The sequence below is a fragment of the Mustela nigripes genome, chromosome 3 (genome assembly GCF_022355385.1).
Source record: "Mustela nigripes isolate SB6536 chromosome 3, MUSNIG.SB6536, whole genome shotgun sequence".
Taxonomy (NCBI): Eukaryota; Metazoa; Chordata; class Mammalia; order Carnivora; family Mustelidae; genus Mustela; species Mustela nigripes.
This window is the reverse complement of record NC_081559.1, coordinates 137074680-137097006: the sequence shown is the minus strand read 5'-3', so window position 1 is coordinate 137097006 and position 22327 is coordinate 137074680. Positions and strand designations below refer to the sequence as shown.

Sequence of the window (22327 nt, the reverse complement as noted above, 5' to 3'; positions counted from 1 at the left end):
ATAGGGTAGCTCTATTTTCAACTTTTTAAGGAACCTCCATGCTGTTTTACAGAGTGGCTGCACCAGCTTGCATTCTCACCAACAGTGTAGGAGGGTTCCCCTTTCTCCACATCCTCGCCAGCATCTGTCATTTCTTGACTTGTTAACTTTAGCCATTCTGACTGGTGTGAGGTGGTATCTCACTGTGGTTTTGATTTGTATTTCCCTGATGCCGAGTGATGTAGAGCACTTTTTCATGTGTCTTTGGCCATTTAGATGTCTTCTTTGCAGAAATATTTGTTTATTTCTTCTCCCCATTTCTTGACTGGATTATTTGTTCTTTGGGTGTTGAGTTTGATAAGTTCTTTATAGATTTGGATACTAGCCCTTTATCTGCTATGTTGTTTGCAAATATCTTCTCCCATTCTCTTGGTTGTCTTTTGGTTTTGGTGACTGTTTCCTTTGCTGTGCAAAAGCTTTTGATCTTGATGAAATCCCAATAATTCATTTTTGCCCTTCTTTCCCTTGCCTTTGGTGATGTTCCGGAAGAAGTTGCTGCGGCTGAGGTCGAAGAGGTTGCTGCCTGTGTTCTCCTCAAGGATTTTGATGGATTCCTTTCTCACATTGAGGTCTTTCATCCATTTTGAGTCTATTTCCATGTGTGGTGTAAGGAAATGGTCCAGTTTCATTCTTCTGCATGTGGCTGTCCAATTTTCACAACACCATTTGTTGAAGAGACTGTCTTTTTTCCGTTGAACATTCCTTCCTGCTTTGTCAAAGATTAGACCATAGAATTGAGGGTCTCTTCTGGGCTCCCTATATTGTTCCATTGATCTGTGTGTCTGTTTTTGTGCCAGTACCATACTGTCTTGATGATGACAGCTTTGTAATAGAGCTTGAAGTCTGGAATTGAGATGCCGCCAAATTTGATTTTTTATTTTTAACATTCCTCTGGCTATTTGGGGTCTTTTCTGGTTCCATATAAATTTTAGGGTTATTTGTTCCATTTCTTTGAAAGAACTGGACAGTATTTTGATAGGGATTGCATTAAATGTATAGATTGTTTTAGGTAGCATAGACATTTTCACAATATTTGTTATTCCAATCCATGAGCATGGAACATTTTTCCATTTCTTTGCGTCTTCCTCAATTTCTTTCATGAGTACTTTATAGTTTTTTGAATACAGACTCTTTGTGTCTTTGGTTAGATTTATTCCTAGGTATCTTATGGTTTTGAGTGTAATTGTAAATGGGATCGACTCCTTAATTTCTCTTTCTTCTGTCTTGTTGTTGATATATAGAAATGCAACTGATTTCTGAGCATTGATTTTATATCCTGACACATTACTGAATTCCTGTATGAGTTCTAGCAGATTTGGAGTGGAGTCTTTTGGGTTTTCCACATGAAGTAACATATCATCTGCAAAGAGTGATAGTTTGGCTTCTTTGCCAATTTGGATGTCTTTTATTTCTTTTTGTTGTCTGATTGCTGAGGCTAGGACTTCTAGTACTATGTTGAATAGAGTGGTGAAAGTGGGCATCCCTGCCATGTTCCTGATCTTAACAGAAAAGCTCTCACTTTTTCCCCATTGAGAATGATATTGGCTATCATACAGCTCATTCTATGATGATGGTTTTTTACCTCAACTTCAGTTTCTCTTTTATGTTGGTTTTTCCATCATTGACCAATCAGCCAAAATACATATTCCATGCATCTCCTGTTCAAGTTGTGACTTTGCCATTTACTGAGTCCCTTTGGGCAAATTGTGCAACCTCTCCATGTCCTCGAGTGTAGCCCTACGTAAGTCCACAGTATGGCTAGGATTTCCAATGTGCAGAGAACAATGAGGTTGGGCTGACTTGGCCTGGTGCAGGATCCCACTAATCAAAAGAGGAGGAATAATGTAATCCCAGGGCGTGAGTGGATAGCTATCTAGACTACTAACCAAGTAAGTTATATAACACTGTTTTGTTATAAATCTAGCCTTGCTACTTAAGGAAACATTGGATGGGAATGAACTGTCAGCAGGAAGGTCAAAGATGAGACAATAATTTAGATTCCTGGACTTAATCCTTGTATCATGAAAATATTTTTATATTTATATTTATATTTATATTTACAAAAATCCCACATGCTCTGATATAAGTACATATTCATCTGAAAAAATTTCTCTATGTTTCTGGGCACCTGGGTGTCTCAGTTGGCTAAACTCCTGCCTTTGGCTCAGATCATGATCTCAGGGTCCTGGGTTCAAGTCCCCCGCTGAGCAGGGAGTCTGTTTCTCTCTCTCCCTCTGCCCCTCACCCCCTGCTCATTCTCTTTCTCAAAGAAATTCTTAAAAATTTTTCTCTATATTTTCACTATACTTGCTATTTTTTAGATCACATCCCTTATAATTACTTCAATAAAAGTTTTCTCAAGGCCTTTATTTCTACAGCATATACAAGTTTATGATCAGAAAACCTCATCATTTATTTAATGCATTTATTAATGTTCAAGCATCTACTTGTACCTTCTATATATCTGTACTCATTTTGTGTTCTTCAAAAAATATTTACTTTATCATAAGCATGATGAATAATTTTGGGTGATAGTAACCTTTTAACAAACAGATTGTAGTGAGGTGCCTGGGCAGATCAGTGGTTTAAGCATCTGACTCTTGATTTTAGCTCAGGTCCTGATCTCAGGATTGTGAGATTGAGCCCTGCATGGCCTCCACCTTCAGCAGATTCTCTCCCTCCTTCTCCCTCTGCCCCTCCTCCCTTAAAAAATTAACTTGTATTAATACGTTTTATGTATGCTTGTTGGAGGTAACAATTTTTTATATACTTCCAGGTGGTTTTTGAAGGAAGTACATGTAGACTTAAAAACCTTCTGAAGAAACGAAAGAAATTAAGCAAATATGATGATATGAATGCATCCCCTTTGCACCATGCTGCAGCAGAAGGTCATGTGGAGCTGATGGAGATGATCATCAATGACTCCTCTTTTGAAGGTCACGGGATGTTACAATGAGTGTTGTATAAGTCCATCATCCCATTAGATTCATTGGGAAGAGTGGTATGAAGTAATTTTGAAGGGCAGATGAGTTCCAGATTATAAAGGGCTTGAATATCTCACTCAGGAGTGTGGTTTTCCCTTCGAGCTAGTTTCCACTGAAATAATTCAAAGGGTGATGCAGGGATCTGGCACATTGCACAACATGCAGAGTTTTTCTTTATACACCTTTGTTGTGTTCTTTACTATTTTAATTGAGGTCATTCTGCACTTAAATTGCATATCATTGAATAAAATCAAGGCTCTAAGAAGACGGAACATCCTCTCCTATCCAGCCTCATGTGCACACAACCTTGTTTGATAAAATCAACTGTAATCCCATAAGGAAGGGAGATGCTACAGATTTAAGCCATGAGATACTGTGATAAGACCTTTGTTACTTGAGCTGATTCCATCAATATTGTGGAAGATGGATTGGAGGAGGAAGCACAAATGAAAAGCTATTTTAGTAGCAAAGAGAAGATGAGAGTCCATGAGGGTTTTGAGATTGCAATAGGGAGAAAGGGAGAGAATCAAGAGCTGTTTTGCATGTAGAATGGACAAGGCTTGATAAGAGATTGAGTGTGAGGAGTAGGTAGCAAGCAGTTGAACCAACTTTGAGTTTCCTAATTTAGGAGATTAGGCTAATAGTAAAGCTATCCAGAAAAGAAGGCATATAAAAAGAAGAGAAGAATAGTGAGAGTGAGATGTGAAGAATAATGAATTTGGTTTGGTCATACTAAGTCTGAAAGGTCCAGAGGACATCTACTATTGGAAATATCCAGTAGACTAGAACTCTAGAAGGAAGGGGGCTGCCCCCACAGGGCCTTTGTTCATAGAAAGTATCAGAGGCTATGGAAGTGCATGGAAATCCTTTAGGAGACCGTGAAATTGACGGCAAAGGTAGCTTAAGGTTAGAGCACTGTCATTAAGGATCAGATGGCAGAGGAAAAGCTAGCAAGAGGATCTTTGAAAAGGGTGGTGGATAAGGGATGGATGGTACAGAAGCCCAGGGAAGAGTTCTCAGATGTGTAATAAGAGCAATTGCACCCAAGAACTAAAATAGGGAGAAGAACACAATAACCCATGTGCAAAAGGGTCTCAATGACCCTTATAAAAATGGTTTCTGAAAACTGATAGAGATAAAGGTCAAATTCATTAGTTAGTTAGTGAATGGGAATTTATCATTGTAGGCCCCTGTTTAAGTTTGGTGCTGAATGAAAATCTTGAAAGGAGTGATTTAATCAGACAGATTGGTCCAAAGATGTAGATGAGTATGAGAGAGTAGGAGTATATGCATGTGTGTGTGTGTGTATGTGTGTATGGGTGTGTTGCTGAGAATGAGGTATTGGATGAATGAAAGGAGAGAGGAAAGATAAATTTTTAAAAGGAGAAACATGGGCATTGTCGCTGCAGTGTGGTTGCACATGGTCCCAAATCATTTTTATGATTGAGTACTTTCCCATCTCCTCAGACATAATAATATCCTGCCACTAATTAAAAAGGCTGATAAAGCAGACAGACATGTCTATTTTAGAATAGATGATATAAGATACTGCTGTATAAAAGGTCTTACTCTTATGTTGAGCTCACAAGGTAAGTAGTATAATATGTTGCATTGTAGCGGAATTGTAAGCGGAAACCACATGTGCATTAGGGGCACAAACTCTAGTTCTAGCTTTATGGTTTATTAGTGGTGTGTCTTTTTTTTCATTAACATTTTTTTGAACCATTGCTGTGGGCCATTCTACTAGAATCATTGAGGACATGATTTGATATTATCCCCCCTCAAACATTGTGAAGTATATATATATTTTAAACTTCCTCTTTCCTCCCTCTCACCCACGCTTTCCTACCAAATTTGACTATAATAACACTGAGGTTCAAAGAGTAAGGCAGTTTACAGAACTCCATACTGGTTGTGTAACATTGGCAAGATTTTGAACCTCTGGTCTCATCTTTTTTATCTTTCTGAAAAAAATGGCCATGGTTCCTTGTGGGGTGTTGGAGGGTTGAATGTGGTAAAGGTTATATGGAACTTCGTTGTGTTTCTGACATATAGTTACTACTTTTATATAAACTCAATATTTTATAACTCTTCTCAAATTCATACTTAAGATAAAAACATATAGCAACAGGAGAATCTGTTTCTTGAGGATGCTGTAGACGGACATCTGACTCATTTGACAGTGCTGGTGCTGTACTTCAGCATATCCCTGTTAGGTGTCAGTCAGATGTTTCCTGAGAACTGAAGCTATATTGTATTGTTTTTATAGAGAAGGTAAAGCCTGTGTCAGCAGTACTTGGCTTTGAAGTCATGCAATAGGTGTTGAATATAGTCCATGCAAAATCTAACTGTTATTTCGGTGTATTTTTCTAGTGCTGAACGTCATGGATGATTATGGAAATACCCCTCTGCATTGGGCTGCAGAAAAAAACCAGGTTGAAAGTGTGAAGTTTCTTCTTAGCAAAGGAGCTAACCCAAACCTCCGGAACAGCAGCATGATGGCGCCCCTTCACATAGCTGTGCAGAGCTTGCACAACGAGGTGATGAAGGTAAGGCTGCTACCCATACCCCATCATAGCATGAGCCAGGACCCCAGTCTGGTGGTCTCTGCCTGAGCCAGAGTGGTCAACATAGCCAACCAGGATGAAGGAAATATGGTGATGAGAACATTGGTTTTGCTTTTGACCAATTGGTGATGATCTTGTCTTTATCAAAGCATTCTTATGTATCAGCATTTTTATTTTTTAAAGATTTTATTTATTTACTTGACAGCGAGAGATCACAAGTAGGTAGAGAGGCAGGCAGAGAGGGGTGGAAGCAGGCTCCCTGCTGAGTGGAGAGCCTGATGCGGGGCTTGATCCCAGAATCCCGAGATCATGACCTGAGCCGAAGGCAGAGGATTAACCTGTTGGGTCCATGGTCAGAGGAGCGAGACTGATACAAAGCAAAGGTCAATCAAAGCTTTATTTAGCGCCAAGCATCGAGAATCAAACTGACCCGCCAGGGCCGTTTCTTGCAAAGAGGCGACCCCTCCCAGCTTCCCAGATTAACTTTTATAGAGTAAAGGCCATGTAGTTAAGCCTGGCCACACACAGGTGGCCAATTGAATTACAATTCACCCTATAGTAGTTATTTGAACTAGCCTATCACTCTGGTCAGAATTGACACCCAAAAGGCAGGGCCCACATTCTTGGGTGGTTAGGGAGGTTCTCTCCTGATTGGATGTCTCCACCTGGCATGGCTCATCCTTGTATTCTGGGCTCTGTTACCTCTCCCTGACCTGATACGTTCTGGTATATGGGCTCTGTTATCAGGGGCTGGTCAGTCAGATTTTACTGGTTTCCCAGACTTGTTTCTAAGTAAGTTCCTCTGTGGGGGCAGGATCAATCTAAGTTTACTGCATAAACAACAAAATGGCTCGCTCTGGCTAAGCAGGCCCTTACAAACCCACTGAGCCACAAAGGCGCCCCTGTATCGGCATTTTTTAAAAAAGTTTTATATGTTTCAACTTTTTAATCCTCATTCAAAGAAACAGAACTGTGTACCAAGACTATTATTATCCCTATATCAGAGCTGAGGGAACTGAGGCACAGAGAGAATGAAATAATTTGCCTAATGTCATATAACTGGTTGAAAGTAAAAATTAGGAATTTTCTCATTTTTGTGAGTTCATGCTTTGCTATTTTTTTTTTCCTGACTGATTAAATTATAAAAAGGAAGACAGTGATGAATGCCTCAGGAAGACAGAAAACATAATTGCGACTATTTTTGTTACAGCAGACAACATGCCTTGGTGGATGGCATGATTTGGCAGAAGACATAATGACACTTTTGGGGGGATTTCTTACTTTTTCCAAGACCTCAGAGTGAGTGAGTTTTGTCAAATAAAGGAAATCCTGGGAAATGCCAAAAGGGTAAGGTTTAGCCCAAGGCTTTTAAACTGCATCGCAGAGTCTCACAGACACACCAGAAGACACATGTGGTTTCTGACTTAAAGAGCCATGAAATTTACGAAGGGATCATGTTTTGCATATTCATTTCTAAGAGAGGCAATTTGGAACTTATAATAAGTTTTTCTGAGGTAATTATATTGCAAATAATGACTTGGCTATGAGGCTAAGCCACCTATCTTAATTAGTTCTAGTTACTGTAACAAAATACCATGGACAGTGGGCCTAAGCAGAAACATTTCTTTTTCACAGTTCTGGAGGCTGGGGAGTCCAAAATCAAGGCACTAGCCAGTTCGGTGTCTGCTGGGGGCCTTCTTAAGGCTTGTCTTTCACAGATGGCTGTCGTCTCCCTGTGTCCTTATAAAGCAGAAGGGCCGAGAGAGCGTACGGGGTTTCTTTTATAAGGGCACAACTGTCATTCTTAATCACCTTTTGAAGGCCCCACCGCCCAATACTATCACATTGGGGATTAAGTTTTTACATAAATATCAGGTCCATCCCACCATCCCCAAACCGACTTTGTGTATAAATCACCCCCCAAATCCCAGGGGTGTTCTTGCGCTCCATGCTCCCTGTATCCCAGAACACCTTCCTCTCCGCCCCCTGGGTCCTTGGTTCCTTGAAGCTGAGCATAGAGGGTGTGAGAGGAGCCTGCTTTCTGCTTTCCCACTGTAAGGTGTGTATAGCTCTATCACAGTACTTGGCACATGGTATTGTAATCAAAGTTCATGTGCTCCGGGAAACAAATGGAGGGTTTTAGAGGGGAGGATGGGATGGGGTAGCCAGCTGATGGGTATTAAGGAGGGCATGTGTTGTGATGAGCACTGGGTGTTATCTGCAACTAATGAATCGTTGAACACTACATCAAAAACTGATGTTGCACTATATGCTGGATAACTGAACATAATAAAAAAATGAAAAAAGTCAAAAGACTTTAAAAAAAATTCATGTGGTTTCTCTGGCTCTGGCTGGTTAACCTTGAAGAAGGGACTTGTGCAGCTAATCTAAATATCTCTAGTCCTCATCAGGATGGCTCTTGAATAAGTAAATGAATGAATGAGTGAATGGGCATTTTTGCCTGAAGGAGAAGGAATGAGTTTAAGTTTCAGCCCCTAGGAAGATGGTTCAGGACAGCCCTTTGATGAGGTTTCTGAAAAGGCCTTTGGCAAGGGTCTATTTGTTTTTAAATGTCTGCATTGTTTGTGAGCCAGATGCTTTATTCTATGCCTTCTGCACTGGACCCCCTAGTGACTGTGGGGACCTCTCTCTACCTAAAGAAGCCACATATTTCCTCAAGGAACTCTTGTGTTTCCTCTGAAGGCTCTCTTCAGATACAAACGCCCACTGACTTAATTAACCTTGACTCTGAAAGTGTGATTTGGGAATTCACAGGCAGGTAACAGTGGAAGGGCTATCTTTAATTAGGAATCAGAAACCTTAAGACTGGCAAATACAGAAAGATACCACATAGAAATAGAAAAGAAAGTTTAGAAATAAGTCCTTAGCTGGTTTATAAACTAGTAGGTGGGCGGGGGGGGGGGGGTGGTGTATAACAAAGAATTTCCTAGTGACACCAGAACAAGAAAAAAAGAAAGAAAGAAAGAAAGAAAAAAGCAGGATTATAAAAGAAGTGAAAATAGTTGTCTCTCCTGTGCTTGATTTTTACCAGCCATAACTTCATCTAAAAATATTTCCAAACCCTCTACTTCACCAGAGATGATATAAGTGGAAGGAGGAGGAATTTGGGGTTATTTCTCTGTGTGCTTGTAAGCTCTTTTAGGGCTGCCTCTCCCACTTACACCCATGGGTCCAGCCTGTACCCCACCAGCCTTTGCTGAATGTGGAATGCTTCTCCATTGTCTGTTTGGCCAACCTCCCCCAAACCTTCTACCCCTGTAAAAAACTTCAATGTCCCCTCAAGTTCTTGTGCAGCTATCAGCTGTGGAGGTTAGTGGGTGGGCTCATTTCTCAATAGCCTCTAAGCTTTACTACTCAGGGCTTACCCCTTCAGCATCCAGTGGTTGACCCTCCGGTGAGGCTTCCTGGATTTCTATCAAAGGGACCTCTGGAGGCCACACCTACAAATGGTCCAGGCTTGCCTGCTTATGTGTGTGTGAATCTGAAGTGGGCACAGTTCAGTTGCTCTCTCTGGGATCTCTGCCACATACAATTTTACACAGCTTTAGGAAAAATTGTGCTTATGGTAGTAAGCAAAAGCACCCTCCTAAGTGCTGTAACTCTGTGATCTCTGATTCTAAGAGGGCAAAGAGAGAAAAATCTCTTACAGACTCAGTAGGAATGCAGAGTTTGCTGAGAACAGAATGTGAAAGTGCCTGACGTTAGGAATGAACTTGTGCTCTCACTTTCTTTCACCCATCAATAATCTCCTATGTGTTCTTACATACTAAAATCTCCATTTAATTTTGTTTTATGACCAGAGCTAATTAGTAAGCCTAATTCATTTACTTACCTATCTGGGCTTTTTTTTTTTTTTTCATTTTATTTTATTTCTTTGCAGTGTTCCAGCATTCATTGTTTATGCACCACACCCAGTGTTCCATGCAATATGTTCCCTTTATAATACCCACCACCAGGCTCACCCAACCCCCCACTCCCTCCCCTCCAAAACCCTCAGTTTGTTTCTCAGAGTCCATAGTCTCTCATGGTTTGTTTCCCCTATCAGGGCATATTCTATTAACAAGGGGCTCTGTGCACTTTTTTTTTTTTTTTTAAGTCAAGGTTTTTAGGAAATAGCTTGTTTAATAAATTCTTAAGAAATTTAATTGTAAGTACATATCATAGTTTTATCATAGTTTTGCTCTAAGAGAAAAGGCCTCTAGTAGGCTAATTCAAAAATTCTTTCTTGGGGGACACATTTATAGGACCTAATTATTAGATTTGATATAAAATGAAGACTGGTTAGATTCTTTTTATTAATTTAAAGATTTTATTTATTTATTTGACAGAGAGATAGCAAGAGAGGGAACACAACAGAGGGTGAGTGGGAGAGGGAGAAGCAGGCTTCCCACTGAACAGGGAGCCCGATATGGGGCTTGGTCCCAGGACTCTGGGACCATGACCTGAGCTAAAGGCAGACACTTAATGACTGAGCCACCCAGGTACCCAAGATCTATAGATTCTTGGCCCATAATCAGCTGGAAGCCACCAGCTGAGGGGATGTCATGGGCATGCTATGAAGGCACATATAGGAGTTGTGTCTTTTCACAGTGTCAGCTTTATTCAGTCATAAAGCCAAGTTAATCACAATTATAAAGCAGGTTCAGGACCCCAAACTCCATGACAGTTTGCCATGTGATTAAACTTGGCTTCTTACGTGGCACACAGAGCAGGACAGAAGACAAGCCAAACAACAAACAAGATAACAGAGGGGGCAGGACATGAAGGAACCAAATGCAAAGTCAGTCTATGGGTGCCCAGTTGAGAAAGGTCTGGTCAGGGTCTGCTCTCAGCCCTCACTACTTCAGATCAATCATACAGAGCCTTCTGAGGCAGCTGCTTGTTTTAATGGATCAGACACAGAGGGGTCACATCTGAAGAGTCTGACAGTTTGCTGTTCAAATCTTCTCTTTTCTAAAAAGATTGAATTGGTCCTGGGTCCTTGCAGACCTCCGCTGGATGCTTGTTATCAGTTCTGGGGTGTCAGCTAGCCGATGCTGGTCCCGGCGAGATCTCCTAACCGCAGTACCTTAACTGCTTGCATCACTGTTTGACAGGAGAGACTGCGTTGTGTTCTCTACAAGGGAACAGTTCTTAAGTTAAATTCCATCAGAGGGGCGCCTGGGTGGCTCAGTGGGTTAAGCCGCTGCCTTTGGCTCAGGTCATGATCTCAGGGTCCTGGGATCGATTCCCGCATCCGGCTCTCTGCTCAGCAGGGAGCCTGCTTCCCTCTCTCTCTCTCTGTCTGCCTCTCCGACTACTTGTGATTTCTCTCTGTCAAATAAATAAATAAAATCTTTAAAAAAAAATTCCATCAGAAAAACTGCTTAACCATTTTATCAGGAACGGTAAGTTATTACATCACAGAAAAAGTTTCTATTCTGAACTAAGTCTGAATTAATTGAGGTAAGCCATATCAGTGTTACATGAACTCTCTTTTTTCTGCTAAAGAGAATGGAGTTTTTTTTTTTTTTTAAGATTTATTTATTTATTTGACAGAGGGAAATCACAAGTAGACAGAGAGGCAGGCAGAGAGAGAGAGAGAGAGAGGGAAGCAGGCTCCCCGCTGAGCAGAAAGCCCGATGCGGGACTCGATCCCAGGACCCCGAGATCATGACCTGAGCTGAAGGCAGCGGCTTAACCCACTGAGCCACCCAGGCGCCCCAAGAGAATGGAGTTTTTAACTGACATTTCCCAGAATACTTAGAATAGAGGTACAAGAAAAATGACTGGAGGGGAGAAAGCAGCTCTCCCCCATCCACCCCTTCTCCCTCTCTCCTTTCCCACCTTCCTTCTTTGTCTCTCCCTTCTCCCCCTCCCTTCCTCCTCCACACTCACACATTCTGAATGGCTCCGCAAATTTATTTTCTTGAAGCTGTTAATTTGTTAATTAACATAGTTCATTTAATACAAGAGAGAAGTATTAAGTGAGCTGTTTATTAGTATCTGTATTTCTTCTTGTTTCATAACTCCATATTGCCTTAATTGATGTGATACAGAAACCTCCCGCTCTCCCTTCCCTTCTTCCTTGAGAGAGAACATGCATGGGCACATGAAGGGTGGGGAAGGGCAGAGGGAGAGAGAGAATCTTTTTTTTTTTTAAGATTTTATTTATTTATTTGACAGAAAACACAAGTAGGCAGGCAGGCAGAGAGAGAGGAGGAAGCAGACTCCCTGCTGAGCAGAGTGCCCAATGTGGGGCTCGATCCCAGGACCCTAAGACCATGACCTGAGCCGAAGGCAGAGGCTTAACCCACTGAGCCACCCAGGTGCCCTGGGAGAGAGAGAATCTTAAGTAGGCTCCATGCCCACTGTGAAGCTTGACACAGTGCTTGATCTCTTGACCCTGAGATCATGACCTGAACCAAAATCAAGAGTTGATTGCTTAACCAACTGAGCCACTGAGGTGCCCCCAAATCACCATTATTTAATCTTTTTGAGAAATGTATACAGTACCTACTAAGTAGATGTTTATGCCTGATTCCATGGGAGAGGGATGAAAAAAGATGAGTAAAGACATGGTCCCTAACATCCAGGAGCTTATAATCTAATGGAAGGCAAATATTCTCATTGGCAACTTGAAAGCTAACGTTTGACCATTATCCCCCTCTTGTGTAGGTCTTGACTGAGCACAGCAGTACAGATATTAATTTGGAAGGAGAAAATGGAAACACAGCTGTGATAATTGCATGTTCCAAAGACAACAGTGAAGCACTGCGAATCTTGGTTTGTGTTTTAACCATTTCCCCCCATTTTCTTTCCTTTCATTAGGGTAACACGGATTGTTGTTATTTATAGCAGATTTGTTATTATTTATAGAAGATCTTCTCAGCAAAATATAAAATGCAGAAAATGCCAGGAAAAATCGTTCTCTGTGTTTCTGTATTTGTGCACACTCCTTAAATCAATCTGAGGTTGTTTACAGAAGGTTCACAAGAAAACTTTGGAGAAAATGTGAGGAGAACCAAGTGACAAGAAAGTATAGACAGCAAAAAAGAAGATGAAGCTGCTGGTCAGGCTAGACTGCAAAATACAAAGTATAGTAGATTGGATGTTAGTAAAGGTGGACCATAGTTTTGACTCTGAGTTTCTGAATAGTCTGAGGAGAGATAAACATAGTTGACTGCAAACTTCCTTTGGGGCTCATGAAATAAAAGCCAAGAGACATGGACTTTCATGTTCCTAGGACTAGAAGTTGCTGCCATGGATTCTCAGAAAGGGAGCCCTATCTGACATAATGACTGAGGTCCTTAGCCACAGCCCTAAAAGTAGGGCCAGTCCTCTCTCTGGTGGGATTTCCTGGGGTGGTCCACTGAAACTCTGGAGATGCCCATCTGAAATGACTGACTCCTACACTACATAATGTCCCTTCTGAGTGTGGTATTAGAATTCCCAAACAGCTTTCTTTCAACTATCGCTTAAAAACTTGTATGCTATTCAGACGAGGGTATATATTTTTGCCGCTTGATTTTTTTTTTCTCTTCGCTATCCCAGAGAGTAAGAAAATAAAAATAATTTTAGAATATCTTCCTGAATATTTAAATTTACAAATAAGTTCCAAAAACTTAATTACATGTTTTGGAGAAAAAATACATATTCCTATAAACTACTGATTGGACCAAAAAGAGGACAAAAAGTAAATGAATTAACACTTAAACCAAGAATTTAGAAAGAGAGCCTCAAATAAAATAAAAGAAAATTGTAATAAAGGAACAGCACATTTGAAAACAAATATTAATGATTTTTAGAATTATTTGACAAGTTGATTTGTTTCTTTGAAAAAGATGATACAATAGAGTTGGTATGGGGCAAGTCTAAATAAAAGAGAAAAAGATGAATTGCAAATCATGGAGGACTTTATCTGGATATGATAGGAAATATTAAGATGACAAAAGATCAGTATGAATAATCCTATTCTAAAAAATTGGAAATTCATTTTTAAATGTGTAAATAGTTAAAAGTAGTTGAAATTTAATAATTAGCCAAAAGTTAACTCTAATTTATATAAAGAACTATAAAAATATTTAAAATGCATTATTAAGCTCTGTAGTCAGCTAATTTTACAAGCTTTTATAGATTCTATAAGTTCTTTCAAACTTGTAAGGAAAAGGTTTTCATTTCAGGTAACTATTTTATAACACAAGAAAAGAGTGAAAATATCCAGTTTAATATTAAAAAGCAAATGTAACAATTCTAAAATTTGCCAGTTTTCCTGGCAACTTAGACCAGTTTTACATATAAACATATAGATGCAAAAATCTTAAAAATACTAGCAAAATTGATTTTAATCATTAAAAGAGTACTTCATCGGCTTTATCCAGGGAATGTACAAATAGTTTAGTATCTGATTATAGCACACCAGTTGATGTGAACAGACTAAGCATATGATTATCCATTTCTTTATCTTTAAATGGATAAAAATGTATCTTTAAGGTATTCTTACAAATCTGTAAGGAAAAGGCTACAGAAAATTGGCCAGGATCACATGAAGTTTAATTAGTTTCTCTAATACAGAGAAACCTATTGAAATAATGAGGTTTTTTTTTTTTTTTATCTCTTAAATTGGAGGAAACAAAGTTATTGATTTGATATTCAGGGTTAGAGAAATTTTGATGAATCAAAGAATTTCATTCACTGTGGGTGTGAATACACTTTTTGATTCACCAATTTCAATTCTTGGAATATATTCCAAGGAGATAATTAAACCTATTATGGATATTAATGCTAGTGGTACATATATCAGAGGGAGAAAACTTGAAAAAAAGCAGAAGTTCAGTAATAGGGATTTATTGTATAAAGTTTTGTGTATCCAAAAATGCAATATGTACTTAAAAAATCATATTTTTAAAGAATGTAGAACTTTTTGAACAAAATGATCACACAGTGTACACAAAATTACTTTTGAAAAGAAATAAGACAAAAACAGTTGTTTCCTAAAATGTAAATCAACACTGTTCCCCAGAAGTGAGAGTGTAGGTAATATTTGCTTCTTCACAGCTTCCTGCTTGTATAAAAAATGATAGTTGAAAATAATGGACTCAGAGATCAAGGTAATATTTCTTTAGTAGAGAATTTCTACTAATGACAATACCTGAATTTCATTCTTTTAGTAGAGAATTTCCATTAATGAAAATACCTGATTTTCATATTTTTTTTTAAAGAGTTTATTTATTTATTTGACAGAGAGAGATCACAGTAGGAGAGAGGAAGGGAAGAGATCACAGAGAGAGAGGAAGGGAAGCAGGCCCCCTGCTGAGCAGAAAGCCCGATGTGGGACTCCATCCCAGGACCCTGGGATCATGACCTGAGCCGAAGGCAGCGGCTTAACCCACTGAGCCACCCAGGCGCCCTGATTTTCATAGTTTAACAAGAGTGCTGGTCTTATCATTTATTAATTTTATATAAATGAGAGGAAAGGAATTTGGGAAATATCACTTTATTTATGTATTGAACGTAGATATAGGAGAGGTCATGGTAATGTTTTAAAACACGTCATTAATTTCATTGAAAAATATGTTGACTTTAGTTTGGAGTATCAAGATTGATATTTTTGTGTCTACATTGTTACTTCATCTTTGGAAAATACAAAGTATCTCTAGTTCATAATCCTAGCCTCCTTCCACAATTACCTTCTTCCCTAGATTTCCTATCCTATGAACCTTTTCTATATAGTGTTACTTAGGCACAGAATAATGTAATGACCTAAGAGTGGCAATTAATTCTTGTTTATCCTTGTGATTTGGGTTTTTGCTTGGATCAGTTGACTTTTTTTTTTCTCCTTTCTTTTCTTCCAGTTAAATAAAGGAGCTCAGCCATGTAAATCAAATAAATGGGGATGTTTCCCTATTCACCAGGCTGCATTCTCAGGTGCCAAAAAATGCATGGAAATAATATTAAAGTTTGGTGAGTAGAAGTTTTCATACATTATGTACTATAAAGAAGCCTGTTGTACTCGATGCTATTAATTTGAAAAAATATTTAATAGAGTTTACATAGAGGCTTTTATATAAGTCTAAATATCCTTTTTAAAAAAAAAAATCCTTGTATTTATAATGTTTGTTCTTTTGAATTCTATTTTCCTCTGAAGGTGAAGAACATGGATATAGTAGACAGTCTCACATTAACTTTGTGAATAATGGGAAATCTAGCCCCCTGCACATGGCTGTTCAAAGTGGTGACTTGGAGATGATTAAAATGTGCTTGGACAACGGTGCACAGTTGGAACTGATGGAAGTAATTGCTCATGTTCTACATGCTGCTTTTATTTAGGGTTGTCGTAAATTTGTCTCCAAAATGCTTTATTGCTCTTTTACAGTTAACTTAGGTTGCAGCAGGCATCATTTTTTGCTGTTCAGGTAGAAGCAGAACAAGAGAATATCACATTTCAACCTAGCCAAAGAATTCTGAGAGCTACCCACAACACTTTCAAACACAAATATGGGCGGATAATGATACTGATAATGATAGTAGAGGTACTGTCAGAGCTGTCAAAAGCTCTCAGATTTCAAGGAAGCAGAATTGTTCACTGTGAATCTTATATTAATGCTTGATTTTGTTGATCTAGGAAGAAAAAACTCACAGATGAATTTAGGTTATATCCTTAAATTTGGACTTAAATATTGGTTCTGATATTAAAACTCTTTGCAGAATGGGAAGTGCACACCCCTTCATTTTGCTGCCACCCAGGGAGCCACTGAGATTGTTAAGCTGATGCTATCCTCTTATTCTGGTAGCAGCGATATCGTCAACGCAGTGGATGGAAATCATGAGACACTCCTTCACAGGCAAGTTTCCTGCCTATCATTGGGTGTACAAGTTTTTAGTCTGCATGTGTTAAAGTGTACCCTCCAAGAAAAAGTTAGCACTCATAGTAGCGGAAATTCTATCATTTAAAAGAAAAGAACAGAACAGAGATACAGATCCTATGTTTCAAATGGAATCTCTATGTTCCTCTGGAATTAGAGTGTTAAATAGATTTTCGAAGAATAAAGTCTCCAGTGGCATGTTCTGGATTGTTTCTTAGGCCAGTGAATATAAGCTCAAGATTAATCTTTTATATGCTCCGGATAGCAACATACATGCTTTTCTAAACCTTTTCTTATTTGTTTCAATTCCTTATGTGTGTCTTTTCCTTATTTTTAGTGGAGATAATGGAGCAGATGCATCTGGAGGTTTCACTGTTCCTTACCCTTTCCACTCACCCTCATAGTTATAAATATTTTCAAAACAGTTTTTAGGAGATGGTGGCCAAGCTCCAAATAAGATGAGAGTTTAACAGAAATACACATCAAAGAAAAAAAGCATCTGAAACTGTAGGCTTGCTAGATGCAAAGGCAGAAAGCAGGCAGTATGGACTGAGAAGGAAAAACAAGGAGTAAATACTTCCTGTGTGAGTTAAAGAAGTAGCTGAGACGAGCCTTCCCTCTCTCTGTCCCTGACTCTCTCTCTCTCACACACACAAACTGGCATTTGTGAATAAAAGGTTGGTGATATGAAAATGGCTATTAAATCAGAACAAAAACAATTGATTAGCCTCCAGACTGGAGATTCTCAAACACCCGTGTATTAGTATCAGGGCAGTAATTTATAAACTCCCAGCTTCTTTGGGATGGTCTCGGGAACTTTTTAAAATGTTATAAACTATTTCCAGGTTTAAGCCAATTTAGAAACCCAGTGATCAGGATGTAAATAAAATGTGTCCATTTGGGTCACAGCTTTAATGTACAAGTATGCAAAAGAAGGAATTATTTTAGAAAAATAAATCATTCACCTGACCTGTAAGTGTCCTCAACCTGGTGACTACTCTAGCTGGACATACTCAACTTGGATTGGCTGTAGATTTCTTGCATCCATTCAGTCCAATTCCGATTAACCTAATACTGATCTATAATCCTGGGATGTCCTTTTAATAGCCAGTGACATTTGGAGTTTATGTTGAGCTTCAAAGTGAAGTTTGCTCTTTGGGCTAGAATTCTTTTAGTTATCATAGTGCAAAGACCCCAGTTCCTTGTTATGACTGAAACAGTGAACTTTGGAGGAAGGGGAATAGGGTGCCAGCCCTACCTGGCTGTGTAATATTTGGAAAGTCATTAACCTCTCCCAACCTCAATGTTAAGATCTCCTGAGAATCTGCATTTTTAATGGACCTCTCCCAGGTGGTGCCAGCGCTGGTCTGCAGTCCACAGTTTGAGTAGCAAAACTCTAGACTGGGGAGAGAGAAGAACAAGTCAAATGGGGCCTTAATGTTGTTATTCATTTTCTACAGTTGCTAAACATATTTAATGTAATTTAAATGTAATACAACCTCTTGTGAATTTGGGGTGAAAATTGACAAGCCAGTTCTAAAATTTATATACAAAGGCTAAATAGCTGAGATCATCTTAAGTAGGAACAAAGAAAGAAGATTTGCAATAGGAAACAAAATTTTCAGTCATTAGTATTAATATTTATTACAGAGTTGCTGTAATGTAGATTGAAAGTTTTTACTTGCTTTATTAATATTATCCTTATGACTGGTTGTGAGATAATACCAAAGTGACTTCAGTGTTACCCACAATTTGTTTTTGGCTTCATAAAATCTTAGGAAAGTAGTGCTGCCTTTTAACTTTTGGCAAAGAGGGCATTTTGAACACTGCCAGTGAATTTTAGGTGCACCTTGTATGCAGCTGTTTTTATTCCCCATGATCATGGTGATAACAACCAGTTCCTCTGTCTTTTGTTTTCAGCTCTTAGGACAGCTGTTACTATTCACTTCACATCTTCATGGTGATTTTACAAGGAGAAAATCATTTTACTAAAAGATGAGGAGGGAAATCTTGTGATGTATTTGAACTTTCTCTGTTCTTTGAAAATATTATCCTCCTCACAGTCAGTTACACATTTTGGAAGGTTATTGATTGCCTAGCATTTCATTATGTTGTTAAATGATCATTTTAATTGACCTTTTAAGTGCAGTATAGTAGCTTTATTTTCTCTATCAGTAGTCCCTTAATATGTGTGTCACTCTCTTTGCAGAGCCTCACTATTTGATCACCATGAACTGGCAGGCTACTTAATTTCAGTGGTAACTATTCCATGGACAGTTTTTTATTTTATTACTATTTTCAGTTGAACAATCATATAATTAAATAATACAAATGTTCAAATAAGCCGAACTTTAATTTGTTGCTTCTAAGCAAAAAAGTTTACAAAAAGATGACTGACACATTTACAAATAGGCTGTATTGTGTATGAATACATTCCTGGCCAGATGTCATTGCCGTGTAGTTGGTCAGAAGTACCAAAGTGTACTTTTGATACCTGGATCCATGTTTTTAGTGTTGGGGGTTGGTGAGTACATGGCAAGGACAGTTCTGTGAACCAGTCCTAGAAGAGGGTTAGGCTTTGCAACTCTGATGACTCTTCCATGCACAACAAGCTTTCCTGGTGGAAGCAGGATAGGCAGCACGAGTCGCCTCCACCATTCACTGTAAGCTTCTACCCCAGCTGCCTCAGTGCCATCTTTCAAACAAGGAAAAACTGAGAAATTAAAAATACTGTCTAAAGTCTGCCACAAGTGAAAGCACACAGTCTTTTTCATTCTGAGAAGGGTACTTACTCAGTTGGCTTTTGAGTTAAATTTTAACAAGTCGTTTACACAAACGAATATATGATGTATTTATTGAAGCCCCACTGTATCAGCAAAAGTGTAATTCTATTATAGTGTTTGTTGTGAATAGCTACTATTGAAATTGTGATATTTACGTAGAGGAATCCTGGAAAGATTCATTATATGCCGTAGTTTTGTCATGCATGGTTTCCTATAAATGCAGCCATGTCACCTGGCAACCTCACTAACCAACATGAGATTTTCAAAGGGACTGCTGGTGCTATCATTCATCTGTACTTGCTGGGTCCCCGCCCCCCGCCCCAAACAGCTTCAAAGTGAAGCTGGAGCTTAAGTTATTTTTATTATCCTGTCCAAAAGATAGAATTCTTTCCATGAACTTTTTAAAGCCCTGTTTCTGGTCATGTAAAGTATTATAATTAACACATCATGGTAAATACTGACTTAGTCATTTAAAATATCTGTGGCTTTTAAATATAAATTGTCTCAAATATTTGGCTAAAATTTCACTGTAGGATCTGAATTAGTTCAGTTTAGTTGTTTCAGTTCATCTATTTCAGATGAAATCGATTTTTTTTAAAAGTAAACAACTACTTATGAATGTTTTAAAAATCACATATGCAATAAATTTGGAAGATTTATCATGGATATATCAGGGATATTTATTTTTTTATTTATTTTTTAAAGATTTTATTTATTTATTTGACAGAGAGAGATCACAAGCAGGCAGAGAGGCAGTCAGAGAGAGAGGAGGAAGCAGGCTCCCTGCTGAGCAGAGGGCCCGATGCAGGGCTCGATCCTAGGACCCCGAGATCATGATCTGAGCCGAAGGCAGCGGCTTAACCACTGAGTCACCCAGGCGCCCCTATCATGGATATTTAGAAGTATTTTCTTACATTGAGAACTAAACTGTTGCTATAGGTCGGAGGGTTTTATTTTTATGATTTAGGAACATTTTTACTAACATAAACATTGATGTTACATACAGTAACATTGATCTGTTGCCAGATGTCAATCAAAAGGTTAACATGTGAGGATAATTTTTGTTGTTAAAAACTGTAAAAGAACGTCTTGATTTCTGATGTTACAACATAAGAATTAGAGGGAAATTCTAAGTAATTCTGTAGTTAGTCATGTACTTTAGTGCTAGCCCTATAATGGCTACTCTATTTTAATGAATTAACATCACTTACTGATTGCAGTGTAAGCTAATTTGTTCATAAACTCTTTGTTGAATAACTTGTTTTATTTTAGGGAGCAGATATTAATAGCACCGATTCGGAAGGACGTTCTCCACTTATATTAGCAACTGCCTCTGCATCTTGGAATATTGTAAATTTGCTACTCTCTAAAGGTACCATGAGGGGCCAAGCCAAGCTTTTAGAACTACTACTCAATTTAATATTAAACATTTATTTGTCATTTATTGTGCACCATGTTTTGGGCCAGGTGCTGTGAATACAAAGATAAATAGAATACTTTCCCTGGCTGGAATAATTTTCAGTCCAGTAAAGATGTGATATTTTTTAAAAGAAAATTTCGGAATAGCAATAGACAACATTTATAAAGTAAGAATTTTATTGCAGGCACACTGATGAACATTTTAACTACATTCTCTCAATTATTAATCCTTTGACTGTCCCCATTGTAGGTACTAACCCGATGTGAAGATTACAGAGTGGAGAGCTACTGTCCTTTTTTCTTGATATCTAATCTCTCCATCTTTATATTTTATGCTTTAAAAGCTAAGCTATCATATATTAATTGACATAACAAATCATCTAGTCTCTATTGCCCCTACACACACACACTCACACACACAAACACCTAGATAAACCAATTTTAAATACAGTTTTGTTATTTAAATAAAGTTTCCTGTAAGTTAATGTTTGACAAAGTTTTAAGTAAATAAAAAACTTTTATTTTATTAAATTGAAAATCTACCATAGGTCATGCTTTAAATAAATAAGTATTATATTTATATTGTGTTTTTTTAGGTGCCCGTGTAGACATAAAAGATCATCTTGGACGTAATTTTTTGCATTTGACAGTACAGCAGCCTCATGGATTAAAAAATCTGCAACCTGAGTTTATGCAGGTAATATATATAGTATGTGTGAATTTCCATAACTGAGTTGGGTTTGATGGAGAATACAATAATTTTGCTTATTATGATTTTTATTGTTATGAAGTCTGACTCTGGAATTTAAAAATTATTTTAAAATAAAGATGCCGTATTTGAACACATGATGATTATGATAATACATTTCATTGGTATTGAATTTTCCAAGTTACAAGTGGTTCCCATATATCCCCATCTATAATGAGTCAGCTTTCCTTCATTCTTTTAACCATTATGAATTGCTTATCAGTGGAAAAGCCAGGTGCATGAGTCAATTAGCAGTATTTCATCATCAGTTAAGAAAGATTTATATGTATTTGATTTGACAGATTGAAATGTTATCTCCATATTTATATTCACCAGCACATACTGAGTGACTATGAGGTATACCTGAAGTTCATCATATTTTTGTAATAAGTAGATTTTCGTATTGTCAAAGTCTTTAACAAAGAATAAAAATACTTTTATTTGAACATTTTAAACAAAAATAATTTATTGATTGGATGAAGTGCTCATTTTGTATTCACTTTTTATTTCATAGTCATATAAAAATAAAGTAAATCTAGTTTCAGCATCTTATCCTTTTTGCCTAACAGAACACATTAGCATTAAGCTCTTAAGTGTTATTTGGGGGGGAAGAATGTAAAAGGAGGGCTGAAAGGGGTGGCCTTTAGCAAACACATTTAGAAAATACTCAGTTGAACAGTTAAGTACATTTCTTATCCTTAGGATTTTTCAGAGCCCTTAATACAGTAATATACATTTTAGGGAGGCAGAGCATATACCATTATCCATATTTATTTTACTCTAGTACCTTTAAGTTACTATATTTTTGTCCTCAAGGTACACATATTGATCCTTATTAGGAAATACTGTCCTATAGAATAATTTGAAAAATAGTATATTAACATGAAAACAAAACTATATTTAGAATATTTGTTTTTTTCCA

General features: G+C 38.0%; 1 protein-coding gene across 1 annotated transcript in view; it reads left to right on the top strand.

Annotated features, from left to right (window-relative positions):
* The window catches only part of TRPA1 (transient receptor potential cation channel subfamily A member 1), a 64678-nt gene that overhangs the window by 5689 nt on the left and 36662 nt on the right, over positions 1-22327 (top strand). The window contains exons 2-10 of the mRNA XM_059392879.1: positions 2816-2975; positions 5397-5572; positions 12269-12376; positions 15445-15553; positions 15738-15883; positions 16298-16434; positions 18665-18713; positions 20511-20610; positions 21254-21354. Coding sequence (XP_059248862.1) covers positions 2816-2975; positions 5397-5572; positions 12269-12376; positions 15445-15553; positions 15738-15883; positions 16298-16434; positions 18665-18713; positions 20511-20610; positions 21254-21354 — 1086 coding nt within the window. The remainder of the gene's footprint in view (positions 1-2815; positions 2976-5396; positions 5573-12268; positions 12377-15444; positions 15554-15737; positions 15884-16297; positions 16435-18664; positions 18714-20510; positions 20611-21253; positions 21355-22327) is intronic.